This window comes from Carassius carassius, chromosome 2, assembly GCF_963082965.1.
Source record: "Carassius carassius chromosome 2, fCarCar2.1, whole genome shotgun sequence".
NCBI lineage: Eukaryota > Metazoa > Chordata > Actinopteri > Cypriniformes > Cyprinidae > Carassius > Carassius carassius.
Genome location: NC_081756.1, coordinates 32075375 through 32097826, shown reverse-complemented (window position 1 = coordinate 32097826; position 22452 = coordinate 32075375). Strand labels below are relative to the sequence as shown.

General features: G+C 36.9%; 2 protein-coding genes across 2 annotated transcripts in view; one reads left to right on the top strand and one right to left on the bottom strand.

Moving 5' to 3' along the window:
• Positions 1-22452, bottom strand: part of LOC132097840 (cocaine- and amphetamine-regulated transcript protein-like) — a 284097-nt gene that overhangs the window by 15865 nt on the left and 245780 nt on the right. The gene's annotated exons all lie outside the window — the stretch shown is intronic.
• The window catches only part of LOC132108409 (ras GTPase-activating-like protein IQGAP1), a 34273-nt gene that overhangs the window by 818 nt on the left and 11003 nt on the right, over positions 1-22452 (top strand). The window contains exons 2-15 of the mRNA XM_059515119.1: positions 2278-2380; positions 14621-14777; positions 14873-14950; positions 15123-15199; positions 16403-16470; positions 16835-16948; positions 17123-17301; positions 17602-17689; positions 17782-17945; positions 18200-18284; positions 18477-18640; positions 19255-19415; positions 19832-19956; positions 20046-20209. Coding sequence (XP_059371102.1) covers positions 2278-2380; positions 14621-14777; positions 14873-14950; positions 15123-15199; positions 16403-16470; positions 16835-16948; positions 17123-17301; positions 17602-17689; positions 17782-17945; positions 18200-18284; positions 18477-18640; positions 19255-19415; positions 19832-19956; positions 20046-20209 — 1727 coding nt within the window. The remainder of the gene's footprint in view (positions 1-2277; positions 2381-14620; positions 14778-14872; positions 14951-15122; positions 15200-16402; positions 16471-16834; positions 16949-17122; positions 17302-17601; positions 17690-17781; positions 17946-18199; positions 18285-18476; positions 18641-19254; positions 19416-19831; positions 19957-20045; positions 20210-22452) is intronic.

Genomic DNA, 22452 nt, shown 5'->3' with positions numbered 1-22452 from the left:
CTTTTCCCCCTGGCCAGAGTGAAACCTCCACTACAAAACGGACTTTTGCTACTGTGAAGGCGGTTAACTGTTTCTGGTACTAATACTGTTTTAATGATCTGTTTTACTAGCCGATAGCTGCCAGACCACTCAATTTTCTAAGCTTGAAACATAAAGTATGCCACTTGACTTTAGTGCTGAGAATTGTCATTCTTCCCAGTAAACTGAATCTTCTAAATCGATTCACTTAGATTCTCTCGCTGACTCATTCAGTGGCGCTTTCAGCAAGTTGCATCGTTCAGGTGGTGGGTGGAGTCGACTCTTCTGTTTGAGCGAGTCATCGAATCACTCACTCATCCGATTCGTTAAAAACTCATGTTTGACTGAAACAAGGTTTTAAACTGCACACGTTTAATCAAACTATGCAATCAAAATGACAGTCTAAGTAAATAGACAGCATAATGAGTAAGTCACAGATTAACAGCTAGCTTTGTATTGTTACATTGTTAATAGTATGCCTGTAGTAGTATATGTACGTGAATAATATGTACTTTTACTCCATTAACTGCACCTGGATATATCCCCATTTATTTACCAGTAAGAATTCGCTTGATGATGTCATTGAGCTCACATTAAGCCTAGTGCATTATGGATGTTGAAGTTTTCCAGCTGTTCTGGAAATGTCATATCCATTTTTCTGTTTTCTCTAGTCATGTCACCAGCAGTGAATTACCCCATTAAGTAATGTCTTTAGGTGGCTTTAAATCTGTATGGTTATCAATAACTTTTACACATTCAGAATTATTTGCTTCCTTGCATGATTGACTTGCATGACAAACTAAGCAAACATTGTTGTTGTTAATGTAGGTGTTCTGGATAATTCTATCTGTTTACAAACTATGTCACACTCTAATTCAGACTGAGAGTTGGAAATGAATGGTAATGATTTTTTTCATTTCATTTAATTTCTTATTTTTTAATGATTTGTTTCACAAATGAAATGGGACATTTCACTTATGTTTTAAAACTAGTTATTACTTAGACGTAGGGTAATGTAGGCTTGAGACTGTTGACCTCTGAACAACAATCATTAAATGTGGTTGAATCATGTAATTCTATTATTATTTCTCTGTATGCAGAGGAAAAATGGCATCAGTGGTCTTGTTTTTGGACATAAATCAGTGCCTGAGGAAGGGTATCACTGGAAATGTCGTAGTATCTAAGGACTATCCTCGTCTTGGTTCAGTTCACGTCTGAACATGCCAACATTTCATTTGAATTTGGGTTTCTTTGCGGTTTGTTGCAGGGCAAATGATTGTTTTTAGGTTCCATAATGTTTAACAACATGCCAACTTAAACATCTTTTGAATAAAAACTGAAAGAAAGAAAACAAAAGCTCCAAAAACTGTTTAGAAAATTCTATGTGATGGACTTTTCTACAGACTGTGGTATTGAAAAGGCTTTAGGTCATCATTTTCATTCACATAAAAATATGCTAATATCTAATCTGCCTAAGGTCTTTCACAGACACGTTTTCCAAGGTTTCCTCCTTTTTTTCTTCTATCTGAAATATGTGTGGCCATTTACAGTAATAATTCGATTTATCTTCTTTTTCCACATGACAATAAACTCTATTAAATGATTTCAGTATGTGAAATAATCACAGAGGTCAGACATGCAAGACATGTTATACATGACAAAATCTGCATAAACTGCTGAAACTGTTTGTTTAGAGTGGAGCAGTTAAATTACATTTTAATTTAATGATTTAAGAGCCACTATATCAAGTGAATATGTACAGTAGGAGACAAATATATCTATATACTACTGTTCAAAATATATGCTCAACAAGACTGCCTATTTGATAAAAAAAAAATACAGCAAAAACAGTAATGCTGTAAAAGTTAAAAGTGGCCGTTTATTTTTGTGTGTTAAAATGTGAATTTTCAGCAGTCATAACTTAAATCTTCAGTGCCACGTGATCCTTCAGAAATCGTATGTAATGTGCAGATTTACTACTCGAGAAACATTTCTTTTTATCAATGTTGAAAACAGTTGTGAAACTGTTTTTTTTTTCAGGATTCTTGATAAAAGGAAAGTATTTGGAAGAGAAATATATTTTGTCACATAATAAAAGTCTTTACTGTTACTTTTGATCAATTTAATGAGTTTGGCTGATTGGGAATCTTGCGGACCGCATATCTTTGAATGGTTGTGTGTCAAACACATCTCCGGATCTCCAGCTCTCTGAAGTGTGTTTTAATCTCACGTCTTGTATATCTGCCCCTCTTATTTTAGCTGTTCTGGATGGCATGGAGCGGCTCACTGCTGAGGAGATGGATGAGCGGCGCCAACAGAACATGGCTTATGAATACCTGTGCCATTTGGAAGAGGCTAAACGGTAAGAGACCAATTCTTCATTTCAGCCTCTCAGCAGTTAAGTTATTTCTTGACAGTCACCCGAAAGTGTTTCGCTTAAAATAGCAGTTTAGCTTTCATGTGGTGGTTGTTTAATGTCTCTGTGACTGATACTCGTCACGTGATTGTGGGTGTCTTCACTGCATGTCCCAGCAAGACCCACTACTGTAAATAGTTCAGCCCAAAAATTCTGCTGTCGTTTACTCACCCATTCCAAACCTAAATGACTTTCTGCTTTCTGTGGATCATAGAAGAAGATATTTTAAAGAATATTTCAGCTGTTGTTGTCCACACAGTGAAAGACAATGGGGTTTCAAAATTTCATTGGAAAACAATAACAAATAGCTGAGCTATCCCTTTAATCAGTAAAACATGAAAAATTAAATATTAGAGAATGGTCAAGAAAATACTGTACTATTCAAAAGTTTGGGGTCTGAAAGATTTCTTGTTATTCAAAGTCTCTAATGCTCACCGGGACTGGATTTAATTGATACAGTATATACAAAATACAGTAAATACGAAATATCATTACTATTTAAAATTATTTATATTTTAATATATTTTAAGGTTTAATTTATTTCTGTGATGGTAAAACTGAATTTTCTGCATCCATCACTCCATTCTTCAGTGTCACGTGATCCTTCAGAAATCATTCTAATTTGCTGATTTGGTGCTCAAGAAACATTTCTTATTATTATCAATGTTGCTGCTGTTTCATAATTGTTTTTTGAAAACCATAATACATTTTACGATTTATTGATGAATAGAGAGTTCATAAGAACAGCATTTATTTGAAATATACTTTTGTAACATTATACATGTCTTTACCATCACAAATAAAAGTACATTTCTTTAAAAAAAAAAAAAAGTCCTACTGATCCCAAACCTTTGAATGGTAGGCTTGGTTTATTTTATTTTATTTTATTTTTTACATTCTTACATGAAAATGTGACTAGTGCAAATGTCTGTGTCTAAATGCTAATATATTGTTGTCTTAGTTTTACCGGGAATATATATTTGTGATTGCATTTTCTAAAGATATGGCCAGACGTGCAGTCTACCAATAACATTGGAGCAACAGCAGTAGAAACGCCCACAAGCGTCTTCACAGCAGGAGTCTAGCGATGCAAAGTGAAAAAGTAGCTGGCGGTGTGAACGGGGCTTAATGGATCGTTCACACCTGACACAAGCATTAAGCGCGAGCGATATACATGTTAAGTCAATGCAAAGACGCGAATAGACATCCTGCAACACGAATTGAGCATTTTGGGCATTTTTCAAGAGTTGAAAAATCTGAACTATGGCGAACATTCGCGCTGCGTTAACCAATCAGGATTTTGCTCTAGTAGTGACGTGATTATGACGTAGCAAGCGGAGACAAAATCCGGAAAAACAATGGAGGAATTATATTTTATGTTTAACCACAAAAAAGACCTCAGAGCCAGCGGCAAATGTCAGAAGGACTAGACGAGTCGAGACTGCTCTCCTGCTGATCGCGTGGAGCTGATTGTCTACGAAATTAGTGAAACAGATTTTTAAATGGGCACTGTCTTAAACAGTTTGAAATAAACCGAATATTTGAGTTATTTATTTGAAACAACTAAATTCACGCCTGAAATACTTGTAAAACTACATTTTATGACACAATAACAGTAATATTTTGAAAGTTATAAGAATAGATGGTCACAATGCTGCATGATCTCAACTGGCAGAAGCCCATACCATGACACAAATTTGCATTTGTTTCGAAGTGAGTTTCACATGCGAATGACGCAAGTAAACTCAAAATGTTCAAGTGTCCAACTACGCGTGAATTTCATGAATTATTCACGCAAGTCGCGTCTGGTGTGAATGCCCCGTAAGTCTTCACCTATCCTTGTTTGCACCACTCATGACAGGAATATATGTGGAAAATAGAAGAAGAGAACAGAAGAAAACTAATCAAAGCAGAGAGCAGAGGGAACTTTGACCCTGACTGCAGCGAGGACCTCGTTCTTTTAAAACTGGACCGGTGATGAGCGGGAAGAACTGAAACTGAAAAAGTGGCGTCTGAAACAAACATGTTCGTGTTCTCTGTGCTTATGACACGTCGAATCTCATAAAAGAGAACTTTGAAACAGACTTGTTGAAATATGAATGTAGCCTACTTCATGTATTTTTTTTACAGTAAATGGCTGTAAAGTAATTTTACAGTATTAGTACCATAGATTTACAGTAGATCACTTGCGACTGCTGCCAGTATTTTACCGTTACTTTACAGAGGATTTTTTTTTAGAAGTTCCTACTCTGCTGTATTTGAACATTTTCTGATCTTTTGGACATTATGTAGGCTATGGCCTGTCAGTGCACTCATTAGATGCACGCACAGACACATCAGTGGTGCAAGAGGAAGTGAGTCAGTCCCTGTTGATTTCAGTATCTCTCGCTCTGTAGCTGTGGCAACATGAGGTTGTCATAGTGACTGGTTCCGGTGTCTGCTCGTTTGAGGGAATGAGTGTGTGACATAGTGGGAGAGAAAGAAACTCCACTGTGTGCGGAGTGGGCAGATAAGATCAAAAGATAGTCAGAGTCTGGGCCATTTATACCACCGTTTAGACCCAGTTCAGATGTCCTCATTTATCCTGCTATAACATCAGATCTTTACAGTATGACTGCACTTTAATAAATCAACACCAACACCGTTGCTATCCGTGAAAGTTTCTTTTCTCAGGCCTTGTTGAGCTGACAGTATTTGTCCTCAGGCTTGATTCAGAAATGCTTGGAGTTTGCAGTGATCATGCCGTGCAGCAGTCTGTGGTATGATGGGAATTTCACAGGTTTATATACAGTGTCTGAAAGCAAATGGTTGTGAATTAGTTGTTAAAATACCACAGTGCAGATAATTCCAAACTGGCTTTTATCGTTTTATTGTCTGCTATAAAACCTGAAGGCCTGCTCTGTATGGTGATGTGCACAAGTGAAATGTGTGTGTATTATTTCTTTTTTTAATCCTCCCTCTTTCCATCCGTGAGTGTCAACTGTGCCATTTCTTAGATTACACTCTTAAGAAAAATGGTCCTGAACCAGATTAGGGTTCTTCTGCTTGTAACAATAGCAGAACCTTACAAGGTTCCAGAGAACCATGCTTTTAAAGTGCTGTAAAGCTAAATAGTAGTTAAAAATTAGTTTTCATATTTAAACGCATTTAGTTTTTCAACCTCTTAATTTGCCTGGTCTGTTAATTCCGTATAGCCTCTTATTAGGGTTACATCAATAAAACTGTGTCAGCAAGTCGTGCCAGTTAGGATCTTTTAAGGCACCGAACCCCCAACTGCTCCCCGGGTGTGTGTTCACAGTGTGTGTGTGTTCAATGCTGTGTGTGTGGTCTTTGGATAGGTAAAATGCAGAGCAATAATCCGAGTATGGGTCACCATACTTGGCTGTATGTCACTTCACTTTCACTTAATAGACCTGTTTTAAAATACATTTTTTTATTATTTTCTGTGAAGAGTAGCCTCATTTTTTTTTTTTTCTCACAGGCTGCGAGTCACAGCGTGTCAGTTTTGCGGTGATTCGCTATGAAATTGCGAAGCAAATTAATTGTAATATTAATTTAATAATAAAAGTAACCTAATAATAATAGCCGGAAAATAACAGGCCAACATTATTTGTCCTCTTTCAACACACTCCAGCGTCTTATCGTCAGCCCCCCGATCCTCTACGCCACTGTCCATGGCACAATTTTTGTAATAATTTTTTTTTTTTACACTAAGTATTGTTGTCCAGTAACTTGTTTCCATTATTTAAACATTATTTTATTTATTTGTAAGGCTGCTTTATGTTTGATTTATGTTGAAGTGTTTAATGCCTTTTAATGGTACGACTTTTTTGGTAATCAGGCTTGCAAAAATGATGTGATATTAGATTTATCTAAAAGAGAAGCATTAAAAAGGGTTGTGAAAAGAAAACCAATAGTGTACATGTGTCAGAAAAGTTGTCCATGAAGCAGTATGGTTCACCGCTGCTCTTACTGGCATTCACACTGTGATGTGCGAATATTTGGTTAAGCCCTTCAGAACTGGCCTACATCCCATAACTTTCTGAAGGTGTAGCCTTCTTACATGTTTAAATTGATGGTTAAGTGGATTTCACAAAAAAAGAAAGAAAAAAGTTGTTAATCATGGAAATATATATATATTATATTATAATATATATAAATATATATATATATATATATATATATATATATATATATATTTATATATATATATATATATATATATATATATATATTTATATATATATATATATATATATATATATATATATATATATATATATATTTTTTTTTTTTTGTAGGGGACAGTATTTAAAAATAAATTGCAGCTGTTCATAATCCATCATTTCATAAATATTGATTATAAATGGAGAATCAAACTCACTTGTAATGTCTGACAGTTTTTTTTTTTTCTTCATCATCACATGTGGGCAACTTGCTCACAGTAACCGTAACTTCTCAATCTTATTCTATTGGCTGCTTCATGTCACTGCTTATTTGCATAAAGTTAAACTTGTCAGTGCATTTATGGACATGCACACATCACTTCACCACAGGCACTGTTGCTCACGTCTTTGGAAATCGTATTTTTTATTGAAAATTATTAATCTAAGTCACTTTATTCTTGCAAATCAATGTCAGTTTGACTGCCATCTAGGCTCCAGTTTACAGCAGAAATACTGCTTCCCTGTGCTTCTTAAACTACCAAAACAAAATACTGAAAACGGAATACTATTTTCCACTATTTATTTTTTTTTTTAATTTTAATGAATGGTAAAATTAAGGCAGACTGTGAAAGGTCAGTTTTAATGACAGTTTGGTTGTCCAAATGTTTTATTAAATAAAAAATAATAATAAGAATAATAAAAAACAAGCAGTGACCTGTTCCTCTTATTACAAAGAAACACTTCATGCAATTTCCTGTTGAGCTCTAGTCAGTTTCAAATATGCTCTCAAGTGAATTAGAGAAACCCCTCATTCTGTGTGTGTATGTGTGTGTGGTTGTCTGTAGGGAATAGAGCAGTAATATAACAATACAGAGGATGTGGGGAACTGTGCAATACACTGCCTGTTCCTTAAACCATTTTAAAGATGTATTAAAACACAATACAACTGTGTCTGCACAAAATGAAAATTCTCCCTATCTTTGTTGTAAATACATGTTATATATTGATTAAATTGATAAATTGATAAATTTATATATTGATAAATGATTTGTCCATGTATATGTTTCCTTTTTTTTTTTTTAGACCTTGTAATGTTTAATCAAAATGTCAAAACTCTTTTTTCCGGTGAAAACGACAGACTTCTCTGTGATGACAAAGAGATCTTAGATTGCATCAACTGCAAACTCAGTTTTATTTTTGAGTGCAATACCAACATTTTAAAATCCAGTCAATAACCGATTAATTGAACCAAGTCCCCACTTTTTTTTTTTATTTATTTTTTTTTTTTTTTACATTTTTGACAGCTCTTGAATCTTCACAATACAGAAGAAAATATACAGTATTTAGCTACTTCTGTTTCATCGCTCCTTTTAAATCTGTGGACAGCATCTGTGGCAGGCTCCGTCAGTCTTAGTACACAGTGTAACTACAGAAGAGTCAATAGGTAAATGGGAAAAATATAGAAACTCTTTGGTCATTTTTGATCAAGATGCTAACGGTCTAATCCGATTCAACGATCTATGTTAAGCTAAGCTAAAAGTGCTACCGCCATATCCAGAGATCGGCTGAATGGATTCGAAAAAGGTAAAAACTCAACTGTTTAACTCTAGGGGAGCTGATAAATTAGCCGATTTACAAAAAAAGTGGAGTGTTCCTTTAAATAAATGTAGAATTTATATATCTCTGTGTGTGGAACTGATAATTATTCTTTCACAATCTACTAGATACAGACTTTTTCATTATAAAAAAAAATTAAATAAACAATAAATATGAAAAATATAGGCCTATGTATATTCATAATCTATGACAAAAGTTTATCATAAACTAGGTTATTGGATAATTCGGCAGAAAAATGTATTCTAGAAAAATCAGTGCACAATTTTAGAAATCCAGACATTTAGTAAAAAAATAAAAACAATATTTTGTGGGCAACAAATAAACGTATTGCACTAAATATGGTACAATGTTACACATTGCTATTTGAATTATTATGAAATCCATTCGGTAAAACATGAATGTATTTATATATATAAGTATATACTATAAAATTAAAATACATTTCTTTTAGATGTATAGCATATTTTTTAATAAGGAAACCACATGATAGATATGATTGAAGCAATACTGAGTCACAGCCAGTGTTGCCTAGTCTGCGGTTTTCTCGTGGAATTGGGTTACTTTAACACTGTTGCCGCGGGTTGAAACGACTCCAATAACGTGATATTTTACTCCCCGGAATGCGAGGGAAACCCCTCGAAACACAATTGGGCAGGTTTTGTTGTGTAAACCAGACAATCCTGGTCACAGCATGCAATGCTTTGCATTAAAATCACAAAGGGAAAAATTGGTATAAAATGTATGCCTTATGTCTAAATAAGTTATGTTCCAAATTTGAAGTTGATGTGAAAAAAATTTAGGTTACTTTGAGATTTTATTTAGGGAGTTTTACCACAAACAGTAACCGAGTGCCATCCAGAAAAGAGTTTGTGTGAACTTAATGTTAGGACTTAAATATTCATATGTAGCTCACATTAAGCTGTTGTATGGCTTAAAAAGTAACACAGAATAATATGCACAATCTCGATTTGGACTGGCCCTCTCTGACCGATACCCGATCTGACAAAAAAATGGGAGTATTGAAACCGATATCGGATCGGCGTATCTCTGGCCTTTGGTCTCAGGGAGGGAAATCGATGACACTTCACACTCTAACTTCTGCTTCCTGATATAATTATATAATTCTACAGAAACATGAGGTCATTGTTCATTAGGTGATTTGCTTTAGTACGGCTCTCATTCACTCACACATTTTACAGCCTCTCCCTTGTTTGGCCAGGAAAGAGCCCACGCCTCTGTGTTTGGCCGCCCCACCCTTCATTACCCGCTGCTTTCCCTCACTAATACTTTCACAGGTGCTTTTCCCAGGAAAATGGCAGTGTCCATTTTGCTTTGACTTTGAGAATGATCGCCTTAGTCAGCATTTTATGTGATGACTCTTTGATCTTTCAATTCCTTCAGTTCATTTCTTTGATGCATGTTTAGTATGGACTTCTTAGGGCTAGTTGTTGCTTTATCCAACATTTTCTGTGAGAATATGTTGGAGTGAGCTTATTTGTCCTCCATGAATGACTTTTTTTCTCTTGAAACATAAATACTGTACAGGATCTCTTGATCCCTGAGTTGAAGCTGTGATATCAATGAAACCATCACACACTATGTCCATCGTCACACACTAAAATGAGGAAGGGGAGACGGTTCTTTTTAAAACCACAGCCACATTTTGGTGCCTCAGCTTGTCTGTAATGTGAGATTTTGGCCACAAGGTCCATTTCCTCTGCTCCAAATGCTATAAGCCCCATAACTTGGATTTGGGGACACTTAAGCACTTAAAATGATTGAATGGCATTGCATTAGTTAATTAAAATAGGTTATATTTGCATTGATATTCAAAGAAATATAGCACAAACACTTTTCACACAAAATATGTAACAATAAGATGTTTGGTTGGATTTTAAATACACTGTTCGAAATGAAGACAAAATGATTTTGAAACTTTCTGGTGTCCAAGTCAAGCATAAATCTTTAAGGGTGGGTGATTTGACCAATCTTGTTTCACAATATCAGTATTTTTAATTTTTGTTATTTACGCAGGGGAAATGTAAATTTATGAGCATAATAGTAGCTGCCTGTAAACTCAAATGCAGTAGCAGTGGTTGTATTGACTCACTATACGAGTAATTTTTCATATGAATTTTGTATTTGTTATTAAAATAAGATCAAACAATAGAACAAATACAATAGAAGAACATTTTGGCGTCTATTCAACAGTAGCATTCAAATATGAAACTGAATCAAATCTAAAATAAAACACTGCTACATTATTCAAATTATATGCTGATTTTTATTAAAGCTGCTAAGGTTATTTAGTTAAAAACAATGATTAATTTCTTAAAACAGTCTTTTGCTGTTTGATTAACATTTAAAGAAAACAGACTTCAGCAGGTTTATTAGGCTGCTGTCACTTTAAGACCTGATGGACAGAGCCAGTCTATTGATACACATCAGATCTCTATCTCTACGGTTTATTTGAATATTTAGCAAAATGCGCATTTTGTCAATTTTATTGTCTGTATGACGGTTTAAACACCATAAGCTAGGCAATAAAAGAAAAAAAATCAGGGTTCTATGCTATCTGAGAGATGCACATTTTTAACAACTTGCTTAATAACTCGAAGCAGCAGCTGTGGATTAAGTTCCCCAATTCTTCCCAATTGTTTGTGGTATGTATGATGTGTCAGCAGTTACAACTCTAAACTTGAAAAAAAAAAAAAAAACAGTTGAAGACTTGGTAAGCATGACCAGTTCATGGGGGTGTGAGTTTCAGACAGCGGCTTCCTGTTGAGAGTTAAATGGGCTCAGTCTGTGAGTGTCTGTGCACCTGATCACAGAGGTCATCCTGCACTGAATTCCTCCGCTGCAGCTGAGCATGTAATGGAACACTTGGCTACTGCACGCTGTCAAATGCTCCCTTTCATGTGCCAGGGCTTTTCCTTTCTATATCTTTCTCCCCTTGTCCAGTCTTTTTGATATTTTTTTAATGGTTACATGAAGATGAAATGTAGTACTTTTAGTTTTTACTGTCATAAAAGAGAAAGGGTGAGTGAAAGTAGGTGTGTAGTCCGATATTTCAGATAAACTCCTCCACCGATTTACCTGTGCTTGCTTTGCCCATCTGAACTGGTGCAGATAAACATGTACAGCTGGTTTTTTCATGCCAAAGTCTGTTTTTACTGAGATTAATATTTAGATCATATTTGTTAATAAATATTAACAGCTGGTTTATTAAAAAATATCTGGATCAGCTGGTTTTCCAAGTAGATCTACAATCTTCATCGGTCTGTCCAAGTATGTGTGACACAAGGTGTAATCGCATATTTGGAATGGATGTGTCTCTCTCTCTCGCGTGCTTTTTTTTCAATGGTAAAAATCTTGTGTGTCCTACAGGGGAAGTGTAAACTTAAGAGCATAATTGTAACTGACTGTAAACTCAAATGCAGTAGCAGTGGTTTTATTGACTCCTTCTAAAGGCTCCGCCCTCTCACGCAGTGTTGTGATTTGATTGGTAGAGTAACTGTCTAGGAGTTTGCCTTTGAATTAAAAAAAAAAAAGTTGTATGAGCGAGGAAGTGACTGTTTGTGGTCTGTAGCTGTTAGCACTCAAAAAAAAAAGTGGTAAAAATGTCAGTTAATGTGTTGATATTCATTGAGTCCTAGCCAAAATGATGTTTACTGATATATTTACTGATATACGATACATAGTTATTAATGAGTGTTTTGTCCTGTGATTGTGTTTAAAAGGGTCTTATCATGCTTATTTTCTCAGTTATGGTCATTTAAGGTTTTTTAATTTAATTTTTTTATTTCTTTGTCTTTCTTGGAATTAGATGTTGCTTTTTGTTGCTGTGACTTTAAGGCTCCTATATAATGCCCTTTTCAAATATGTGACCCTGGAAGACACAAAACCAGTCTTAAGTCGCTGGGGTGTATTTTTAGCAATAGCCAAAAAAACATTGTATTGGTCAAAATTATTTAATTTTTCTTGTATGGCAAAGATCATTTGGATATTAAATAACTGCACCCTTAGATTCCAGATTTTCAAATAGTTGTATCTCGGCCAAATATTATCCGATCCTGATAAACCATACATCAATAGAAAGCTTATTTATTCAGCTTTCATATGTATAAAACTTAATTTAAAAAAAATTACACTTCAGACTGGTTTTGTGGTCCAGGGTCACATATGACAAGTGGAACTGAACTATATTGATGGGTTACAGATGAGTCTGGTCCAGTATAGTTTATAACTGTCCCATCCACTCTCCCAGGATCACAAAAACATCTCCTCCTTCATTACCACGCTGTGACTGGGTGGCCAGGTATCTCAACACCTGATTATGTGTCATGAAAATGTGGATGGTCATGTGTTAAATGTTTCAATTTTCTGACTTCATAAACCTAAATATGTTCTTTTTGTAATGGAAAGGATGATTTCCATTCTTAAAGTCACATTATTGTTTTATAGAACTTTAAACTAGGGCTAAGCAATATAGCTAGAATGTATATCTTGACATTTTATGCATTGTTCACAATATTCCCTAATTTTATATCATCACCAAAATTATTGTGATTAATTTAGCTAATATTCAGTGTATCATCCAGTCATGCTTCAAACTTTTACCAAAAGGTCAGAGGAAATGTAACATGAGGACAGTTTGATTTAATATTCTCTCAATATGATCCCTTGATTATTTTTCTTGGAGTGTTCTTAAACAGGAGCGGAAAGCCCTTGTGTGTCTTCCCTGGATGACAGTGAGCTCACTCTCACCTCTTCCTATTGGAATGACCGGCTGTGAACTCTGCAGCTTTATTCTTTCTGTGTCACACTGAGAGGAAGTCCTTTGTACTAGATACTGTTACACATTCTCAGCTGTTTTTTTTTTTTACTTAAGTTTGAAATGGCTCCAGATTGTATGATGTAATTCATGAGTAGTTTCATATATGTTAATTATGGCATTCAGATTTTTTTCTGTCATTCTCACTTCTCAGGGCCCATTAATAGGATTGACTTGGGTGTGTCTCCTCTGAGTGCGCGCACGCTGTGTGTGTGTGTGTGTGTGTGTGTGTGTGTGTGTGTGCGCACAAGTGCAGGCATGTCCATAACAAAGAACCATTGCAGAGTGTTTTTTCAGATGAGATTTGTTAATCGGAAATGTTATAAACATTGATAAAAGTTTTAGCAATTATCATGATATGGAAACAGTATATGTCATATGCCTACACAAATAAAGGTGTTGTCATAATTTACTCCCACCATCTCATTCCAAACCTATATGACTTTGAATCATAAGATTAACATTGGATTATATTCACTCGCTCTTTCCCATACAGTGAAAACATTCAGCGACAAGGTCACCTCTATGTAGCATGTGTTTTAAATGAATACGTTTCTGTGTTCATCACTTAGAAAGCTTATTCATTCTTTACAGATAATCGTCCCCTCTGCTGTAGTTTTCAAATCTCATTTGTGCATATCCATTGATTTCCTTTCATTGTGAATATGATGTGTCCGGTCTCTTACACAAAGAGATTGTATGGCTTCAGGATACTGAAGTCTTGTATGGGTTGCTTGTATGATATTATATTTTTATCCTTTTTGGAGCTAAACCCCTAGTCACAGTCACTCTCATTGTATGAATATTCTTCAGAAGTTGTACACAGAAAAAAGTGATTTGGGTGATTCAAGTTGTCATTTTTGGGTGAACTATGACTTTAAGAAACTGAAATGCCTGCTGCTTTTCTAAGGCAAACTAAATTGGCCTTTGCAAAGCAGACAACTAGCATTATGTAAATGACATGGAAATTCCATGGTGATGTACATTTGCATCATGATCTATTGTTGCGTCATCCATCTGTCCTGTAAGTGGACGACAAACCTTAGCAGAGCAAGTAGTTTTAGTCTCCATCTCCGTTCCTGCTTTCTATGTTTTCCGTGCGTTCCAGATGTTCAGTATATGAATATGTCAGGTTGTGCTGTTTCTGGTTTAAAACAACACTTGATGGCCTTGATGGAATGTCTTTGTGTTCACATCAGCAGGTTGAAATGTACAGGAGAATGTTGTCTCTAGCTGGTATTTGATATTTTGTTGGTATTAGGACAAAACCCTCCTGTAATCAAACCTCATAACACATGAAGAAGAGAACAGGGTGCGCTTTAATCTGCTTCTTTTCAAAGCACAAGTGTTACCTTTTGTACTGGTTCTTTTAGATGATCTAAGGTATTTGAGCACCGTTTTAAAGGTATTTGAAAACGGTTCCAAGCACTGCAAGTGTGTTATAATAAATCTTTCTAACACAATGTCTCTTTTATAACAATATAAAGGCTCTTTTGCCTGCTTTGGGTATAAAAGTTGCTTATAGTGTGCATTGCCTTGCTGAATATGCCATGTGTCTTCATGTTTCAGATGGATTGAAGCCTGTTTGAATGAGGATCTCCCGCCCACCACCGAGCTGGAGGAGGGCCTGAGGAACGGCGTGTACCTGGCCAAGCTGGGAAACTTCTTTGCTCCCAATGTGGTCTCTCTCAAAAGGATCTATGACCGGGAACAAACACGCTACAAGGTAGACATTAGTTTAAAACCTTTTCGGAAGCACTGATATGAAAATAGCAGATTATTTGGATTCACTTGTTGCTTTCTTCTTTGCCCCACTTGTAGGCCACTGGGCTCCATTTCAGACACACAGACAATATCATCCAATGGCTGAATGCAATGACAGACAAGGGCCTTCCTAAGGTGAGGAGAGTAGGTGGAGAACACCAGTCTGCCTGCTTCTTTCATTAGCAGAATTACTTCTGCTTTGAGTGACTAACATGATAGAGCTTGCCTCTGAACTTCTTCTCCATGTTTGGCAACAATGGCTGCATTCAGTCTCATCAAAATACATGTACTTGTCTGTCTCTGTCAGATTTTCTATCCTGAGACAACAGACATCTACGACAGGAAGAACATGCCCCGCTGCATCTACTGCATACATGCTCTCAGGTACCTACTATGTTGCTGTGGGCTTATTTACAAATCTTTTGTTGCTATTTAATTACGTTTTTATTATGATTTTTTTTCTCCTATATGTGTGTTACAGTAGTTCAGAGTTTATAACACACATTGACTATTGCCACAGTTCTACATGCAGTAATTAAAAACGAAACTAATTTAACTATCCTACATGGTTCTCTTATGTATTATGTAGTGCCGGGACATTTACATACACCATTCAAATTTTTGGGATCAGTAAGGTTTTTTTAATAGTTTTATTATTTGGATAGAAATGAATTTTAATCAGAAAAAGAAAAACATTTAAATTGACAGTAAAGACAGTTTTAGTGTTGCGAAAGATTTCCTCATGGTTTCCAAAAAAATATGAAGTTGCACAACTGTTTTCAACACTGATCATAATAAGAACTGTTTCTTGAGCAGCAAATCAGCAAATGAGAATGATTTCTGAAGGATCATGTGACATGGAAGAATGCTGAAAATTCAGCTTTGTCTTCACGTTTGCACTTCCTGTTCAAATAAATGATTTATGTTGTAAATCTCATTCAGTTTGGATCACTTTGAGCAAAATCATTTTTAAATTAAGGCATTTTTAGTGTTATTAGTTGTATTTAGTACTATTTTGTGTTCACTGTAAGTTCTGTCACCCTACAGATACATGTACATAACTACTTTATTAACCACTTGCACTTTCAAAGTAGCTTCTGCAACTTGAGCACGATATGCATATTTAATCTTTCTATTTTATAGAAGTGCAAAGGTTATGATGCTGGGTAGATTTGATTTGCATCTCAGAATTAATGAGGAAACTTATTCTGTTTTCTGTAGAGGCACTTAACATGAGTTAGAGAATAGAGAATCCTGCCATTTGTAACTTTCACATTCCAGCTCAATGCAAAATTTACGCTTAGCCCAAATTCCATAAATCTGGCCTTAAGAAACAGGAAATAACAGCATTCAGGGGGTGAGAATTTGGCAGGGGCCTGTCGTGGGGTAAGGGGTACTAAATCCAGTTGTGTGGGTCTTTGTAGTTGATATTGATGAATGGATGGATGGATTTTAAAATTGAAAGCCATGAAGATAACATCTGATTCCCTTTGCAGTAGTGTCTTTTCCCGCACAAACCTATAGAATAGGATGGCTCTCCTCTACGGAATTTTGTTTCTCAAATTCACTTTCTGTTTTTTTCAACAGCCTCTACCTGTTTAAACTTGGTCTTGCGCCCCAGATTACAGACCTGTATGGCAAGGTCGCCTTCACAGGTGAGTCAGCTCGCTGTAGTATCATACTGAAGCTTGAGTTTGTACAAAAACAGCCGAAAAGGCCAATGTAAAAAAAAATCTGTATCATCTATATGAGCGTTTCCTACCATTTTGGCTGTCCCGAAACTGCCTGCCAAGTCCATGAATGGAAAACATAATTTACTAGACCTATTTAGAACAATGTCCAGCCAATCACATCAAAGCAAGGAAATATGCAAAGCCAAGATTACCTTCCAAAAGGTTACCATGCTTATTAAAGCCTGACATACAGTATAAAACAATGAAAGCAAACAGAATACTTTCCACTGAGCCAAATGAACTCCATTTTTTTATTTTTATTTGCATGTTGTTTTTGTCTTTTCAGAGGAGGAGATTAACAACATGAAGATTGAATTAGAGAAGTACAACATTCAAATGCCAGCATTCGGCAAAATCGGTGGGATTTTAGCCAATGAGCTCTCAGTGGACGAAGCAGCCTGTGAGCATTGTTTCAGCCTCTGCTTTTAAAGTCGAATTCCTCTTGGCACTTTGGCACAACTCCTTCCCTTGTAAAAATAAACAGCCAAGAGTTTAACAGCACCATTAATTATGATCCGTTTTACATTGCTTTGAGCTCAAAAGATCTGCTTTATCTTCTGTTGCAATGATTCAGTGCACGCTGCTGTGATCGCCATCAATGACGCCATAGACCACGGAGTCCCTGAAGGCACTCTAGCTGCCATGAGAAACCCAAACGCCACGTTACTGCAACTGGACGCAAGCGCTGCCCAGCAGTACCATGACACTCTGTTCCAGGCCAAGACTGAGAAAGTGGCCATCTCCCGAAAGAGAGTACGAACTTAGCTCTACAGATATTATAACAAAAGATTTTTTAGATTTGGGTAACTAAGGGGTGTGTTTTAATAAATAATTAAGCAATATGAACTTTTTAACCCAACATTGATGCATGCTTTGTAGTTTTTGTTAGCATTAGCATTATTCTTTAGCTAGATCAATTTTTTTTTTTTTTTCCAGCTTTTGGCATGTAACGAAAACTTTTTTATTATTATTTTAGATTTGGTTCTATCCATTGTGTATGAATTGAATAATAGTATGAAGATAATGGTATAAATGCACGTTTCTTTGTAATAGATTGGAGAGAATGCTGAGGCTGAAAGGGATGCTTACGATGAGCTGCTCACACATGCTGAAATCCAGGGAAACGTCAACAAAGTCAATTGTATGTCCCTCACCCATGTCCACCTTCAGCTCTTGTGCTCTTCTGAGGCTGATGATGCGATCTGAGTACTCTGTGTTTGTGCTGTTTCTCAGTGACCCAAGCATTGAATTCAGCAGAAGAGGCCCTACTGAGTGGTGATGAGGACAAGCTGTATGACACTCTCCGTTCCCCTGCGTTAGGTCTGCAGTCCGTGCAGGCTCCGAACAAGGGATGGTACCTCAAACAGCTGCTGGCCGATCGAGAGCAGAAGGAACAGGTAACAGCTTCTGCTACTCAGCGGGGAAAAATAGATTTACTGATTGTCTTTGACAAACCCTAGGGCTCAGCAGAACTTCCTGCTTGCATTGAGATGTCCTAATCATTGCTTCCCTATTAATGAAGTACCATATCTTACCCAAACTGAACCCGAAACTGAATTGTAATACAAACCAAGCTGTGAAAAATGTGAATTGTTAATACTAATCTCTATAATCTCACCACTTTTGGCTTGTCATTCGTCCTCATGCCTAGAATGCCCCAGGAGAGCCTCTGATGAAGGAGGAGTTACAGAGTGGAGTGGATGCAGCCAATGCACAAGCAGCGGACTATCAAAAATGTATGTACTCCCTTCTGCATTACTACATTCTTTTGAAACCGTGAGTAGTTTGTATGTTCAGGGAACAGGACATCAGAAAGACGCCAGTGTTTTCTTTGTCTCTATTTTATGTTTTCATTCATGCTGTCGTACAGCTGTCATTCTGTGAAAAGAACAATGAGATGTGTGTGTGTGTGTGTGTGTGTGTTTCAGTGCTGCGGGCGATGGAGAGGATTAATGCTGCCATCAGCAAAGGTGTAGCAGAGGAAACAGTGAATGAACTGACGAACCCAGACGCCCAGCTGCCGCAGGTTTACCCTATTGCTGCAGATCTGTACCAGAGAGAACTCGCCAGCCTGCAACAGCAGAGCACAGAGGTTAAAACACACTCACATCCACACAATATCAGCTCACTCTGGACTCTGGTTATTTTGCTGTAACCATCTTAAAAATGAGAAATGTACTACAGAAACTAAGTGAGTTGCGTACGACGTGCAGCAGCATCCTAATGGTCATGGCCACTAATAAGTTCTCTACGAAGATACCAGCTCTTAATTTCAGTAGAATTTAGCAGTTGCATTTAGCCAAGCTATAGGCATGATATTTAGATAACAGAATCAAGCTTAAAAATACAGAGCACACAAATATTGGGTAAGACTGGTTACACTGAACCATTTATATCAGTACTTCTCAGAATGCAATATTGTCAACTAGGGTGTCGTATTGCCCTATTATTGATTTATCTCGCCTTGGCTGTCATCTCTTTTTACTTGAGTTTGTCACAATGAATTATGGGATTGCCTTTTCTGAGATGCATATGATGCTGACTTTAGAATTGATCAAAATTAAGCATTTCTGCTTATTTTTAAGTTTGTAAGCAGCTTACCAGGTTTTATAACAGATAATAATTTACATGCAGTTTACATAAGTAGACGACCTGTAACCGTTTGGTTTAGTCTGAGTGATTTTTGTGCTTCGCTTGACTGCACAGGGCTCTTTGTCACACCCCGAACTGCTGGTTGCTGTGGAGATGCTGTCTTCGGTGGTGCTGATAAACGAGGCGCTGGATGTAGGGGACAGGGCAGCAGTGTGGAAACGGCTCAGCAGTAACCTCACCGGCCTCAGCAATGTAGAGGACGAGTTCGCCCAGAGGTGAGACTTCAAGACACATTCCTGGTCTTATCTTGCATGATTTGTCAGTGGATGTTATTCTAAAAGAAAAATAATCTTAAGCTTTCATCAAAATACAACAGCTTCCTCACTTTCTGAAATGACCTTCCTTTCAGCTGAAAGTCACATGCTACATGGTCCATTGTATTGTCAACTATAAGCCAAATAGCTATCTAAGCATTACTTTACCTATAACTCTCATTCAAGTCTGGCTCTATTCTTGTATGCAAAAGCCACTTTTCATAATCAAATCAATTTCTGACTGATAAAACCAGGTCTCGTCCAACTTTACCTTTTATTTTGCTTAGAAAAATGCCAAAATACAGATGTAGAATAGGTTGTGAATGTTGACGTTGATTTGGCTCCTGTTTTAGCCACTGTTTGTTGTTTCCCTACAGATATATCGATGAGTTGATGCATCTGAAGGCAACTGCGCGGGAAGAGGGTAGTGACTTTCTCACCTGGAATGACATCCAGGCCTGTGTGGACCAGGTCAACAATACTATTCAAGAGGAACATGAAAGTGAGCATGATATTCATCCTCATTATGGCTGGATCAAATTCAGATTGTTTCGTACTATGAACAGTGTACATGTCCTCTTGCGACTTTAGGGATTGCCGCTATTGGTCTGATCAACGAGGCTCTGGATGAGAGTGGCCTACAGAAGACAATGGCTTCTTTACAGAACCCAGCCGCCAAGCTAACAGACATAGATCCATCTTTGGCTCAGCATTACTATGATATACTGCAGGAGGCGAGGAGAGAGAAGGCCCACGTATGTATACCTATACAAACCCATAACAATAACTGCATCTGCAACTGTAAAAAATATCAAAGAACACAGTGCTGTGCTTCACTCTGAAACAGAATATATATAGTAATTTCTGATAGCCTCTGTCTCTAAACATGCATCCTGTGAGTTTCTCTTTCTATGACTTCTCATGATTCTAGTCTGATAAACATCATCTTTTCATTAGAAAGCCCTTTACATTTTCAAATGACTATACTATGTGCAAACAACATTAGATTCAGTTGATCTCACACACCTTGGGTATCATACACACCAACTTTGTATATGATAACAGAACACTTTGGTCCTAATCTGAGGCTCATTGAAGAACTAATGTAGGTTCAAGTGTAGCATATTTCAGTTTTGTCTCTAAGTCAGTTTAGGCCATGCCCCACGTGTTTCCTGTGGATGTGAAATTGAAACCTCAAGGATGCAGGTGAATGGGCATCGAGAAGGCCTTGGCTTACCACAGCAGTGTGCCAGTGTGGTTCAGAGCTGATCTGAAGTCTCTGAGGCCAAGAGCTCTTTTTTTTTTTTTAACCATGACCGCTCTAGATAAAGTACCCAGAATACTCGTTCAGAGGCGTTACGGAAAACCTAATCTTAAATCTGCATATCTGTTTGATTCCCCTATTTGTAAACCGTTCTTGTGAGTTTAATTAGTGATATTTACACTTTGTCAATAACCACTTTTAATAGAGGATCACATGAAAAGCAATTTTTGTCTCTTATATTCATAATGGCTGTCAAAGTTTGTGCTGAACCCATGCTACCTAAAAAAAAAACATGGCTGGAAAAACAGTGTTTCCTTTTGCCATGATTTGCAGAAGCATCGGAAATAACAAGACTTGTGACTTTTTCTCTGCCTTAAAAGGGCAGAAGTCTGCTCCTGTTAGCTGGCATAGTTCAGGAAAGGGTTTTTAGTGCTGAGGTCACTCCTCCAGGCTGACACTAGCTTGGGTCACTGTGCATGGAAAGCACAGATGAAACCAGATCTGCTCAACTAAGACACAAAAAGGTTTGACTTTGACAAAAATCTCAAAAGGTGGAGTGATGTGTGACCTGACAATAACGATTTTTGAGAAAGATATAAGCCTTAAAACTCTTGAAATGAGTAAAATATGAATAGTTAAATTGTACTGATGAGCGGTTTGACATGAAATACTTTCAGGAAGTTAGTTGACATACAGTGGTGTGGTGACATTACAGTTGGCAGACTTCATTCACGTATTCAGATCCTGATCATGTCTATTACACACCACTGGGACACATTAAGTACTGTTTGCGCTCTAATCCAACAGGCATTTAATTTATGCAGCCGATAAAATGTAACGCAGTGAAGCGGAGACTTGTCAAGCCTGAAGGAACAACGTTTACTCCGTCGCACAGTTCGCCACACCCTCAGGTTTGGTGCATGGCGCTGCTGTACGTTTGCGAGAAAGGCGGGCAGATTGCATCGAGGGGCCGCTGCACTGTACTCAGCAAATCAGAGAGCTGCGAATCGTGCTCCGGAAACTGAGCTCAGCATGCGGTCAAAGACTACTATGAGAGGGCAACTGCTCCACCTGGTGGGGCTTGTAATGTTTGGATCCAAGATGCCATGCGAATGATGATAGAAGCAGATGCGGTTAATGGAAAGGTGTAGATTTTATACAGCCAAAGAACATGATCTGCACAAGTCAGTCAGCTTGATCTTGTTTATGGCTCTCTGCAGCACTTCCGGAAGGAAACTGTGCTATTATCTTGAAAGGCAGTGCGAGATTGTTTATATAATTTTGGCAGTTACGTTGTTGAATGATGAAACACTGTCACTTCCAGTACATATAGCATTTGTTGTAACTAATAAATGACCTTCATGTGTTTTTAATCTACATCATACTGTACTGGTTGACAGTTAAAACATTTTAATAGAATTAAAGTGACAGTTAATTCCAAAATGTCAATATTTACTCACCCACATGTTCTAAACTTTCCTCTGTGGAAAACAAAAGATGTAAAAAAAAAAATAAAAAACAAATCCATGAAGTGAATGTCATTGAGGTGCAAAACATTGACTCTTATTGTATGGAAAGAATTTTTTTTTTTTGGCTTTTTGTGATCCTGGGCAAAAGTAAGGCATACAGGTTTGGAACATGAGGGTGAGTAACTTTAATTCCATTAGAAAAATGTTTTAACCATCAACAGGTTGGACTGTTTAATGTCTGTAATAATCTCATTACAGGTTTGAC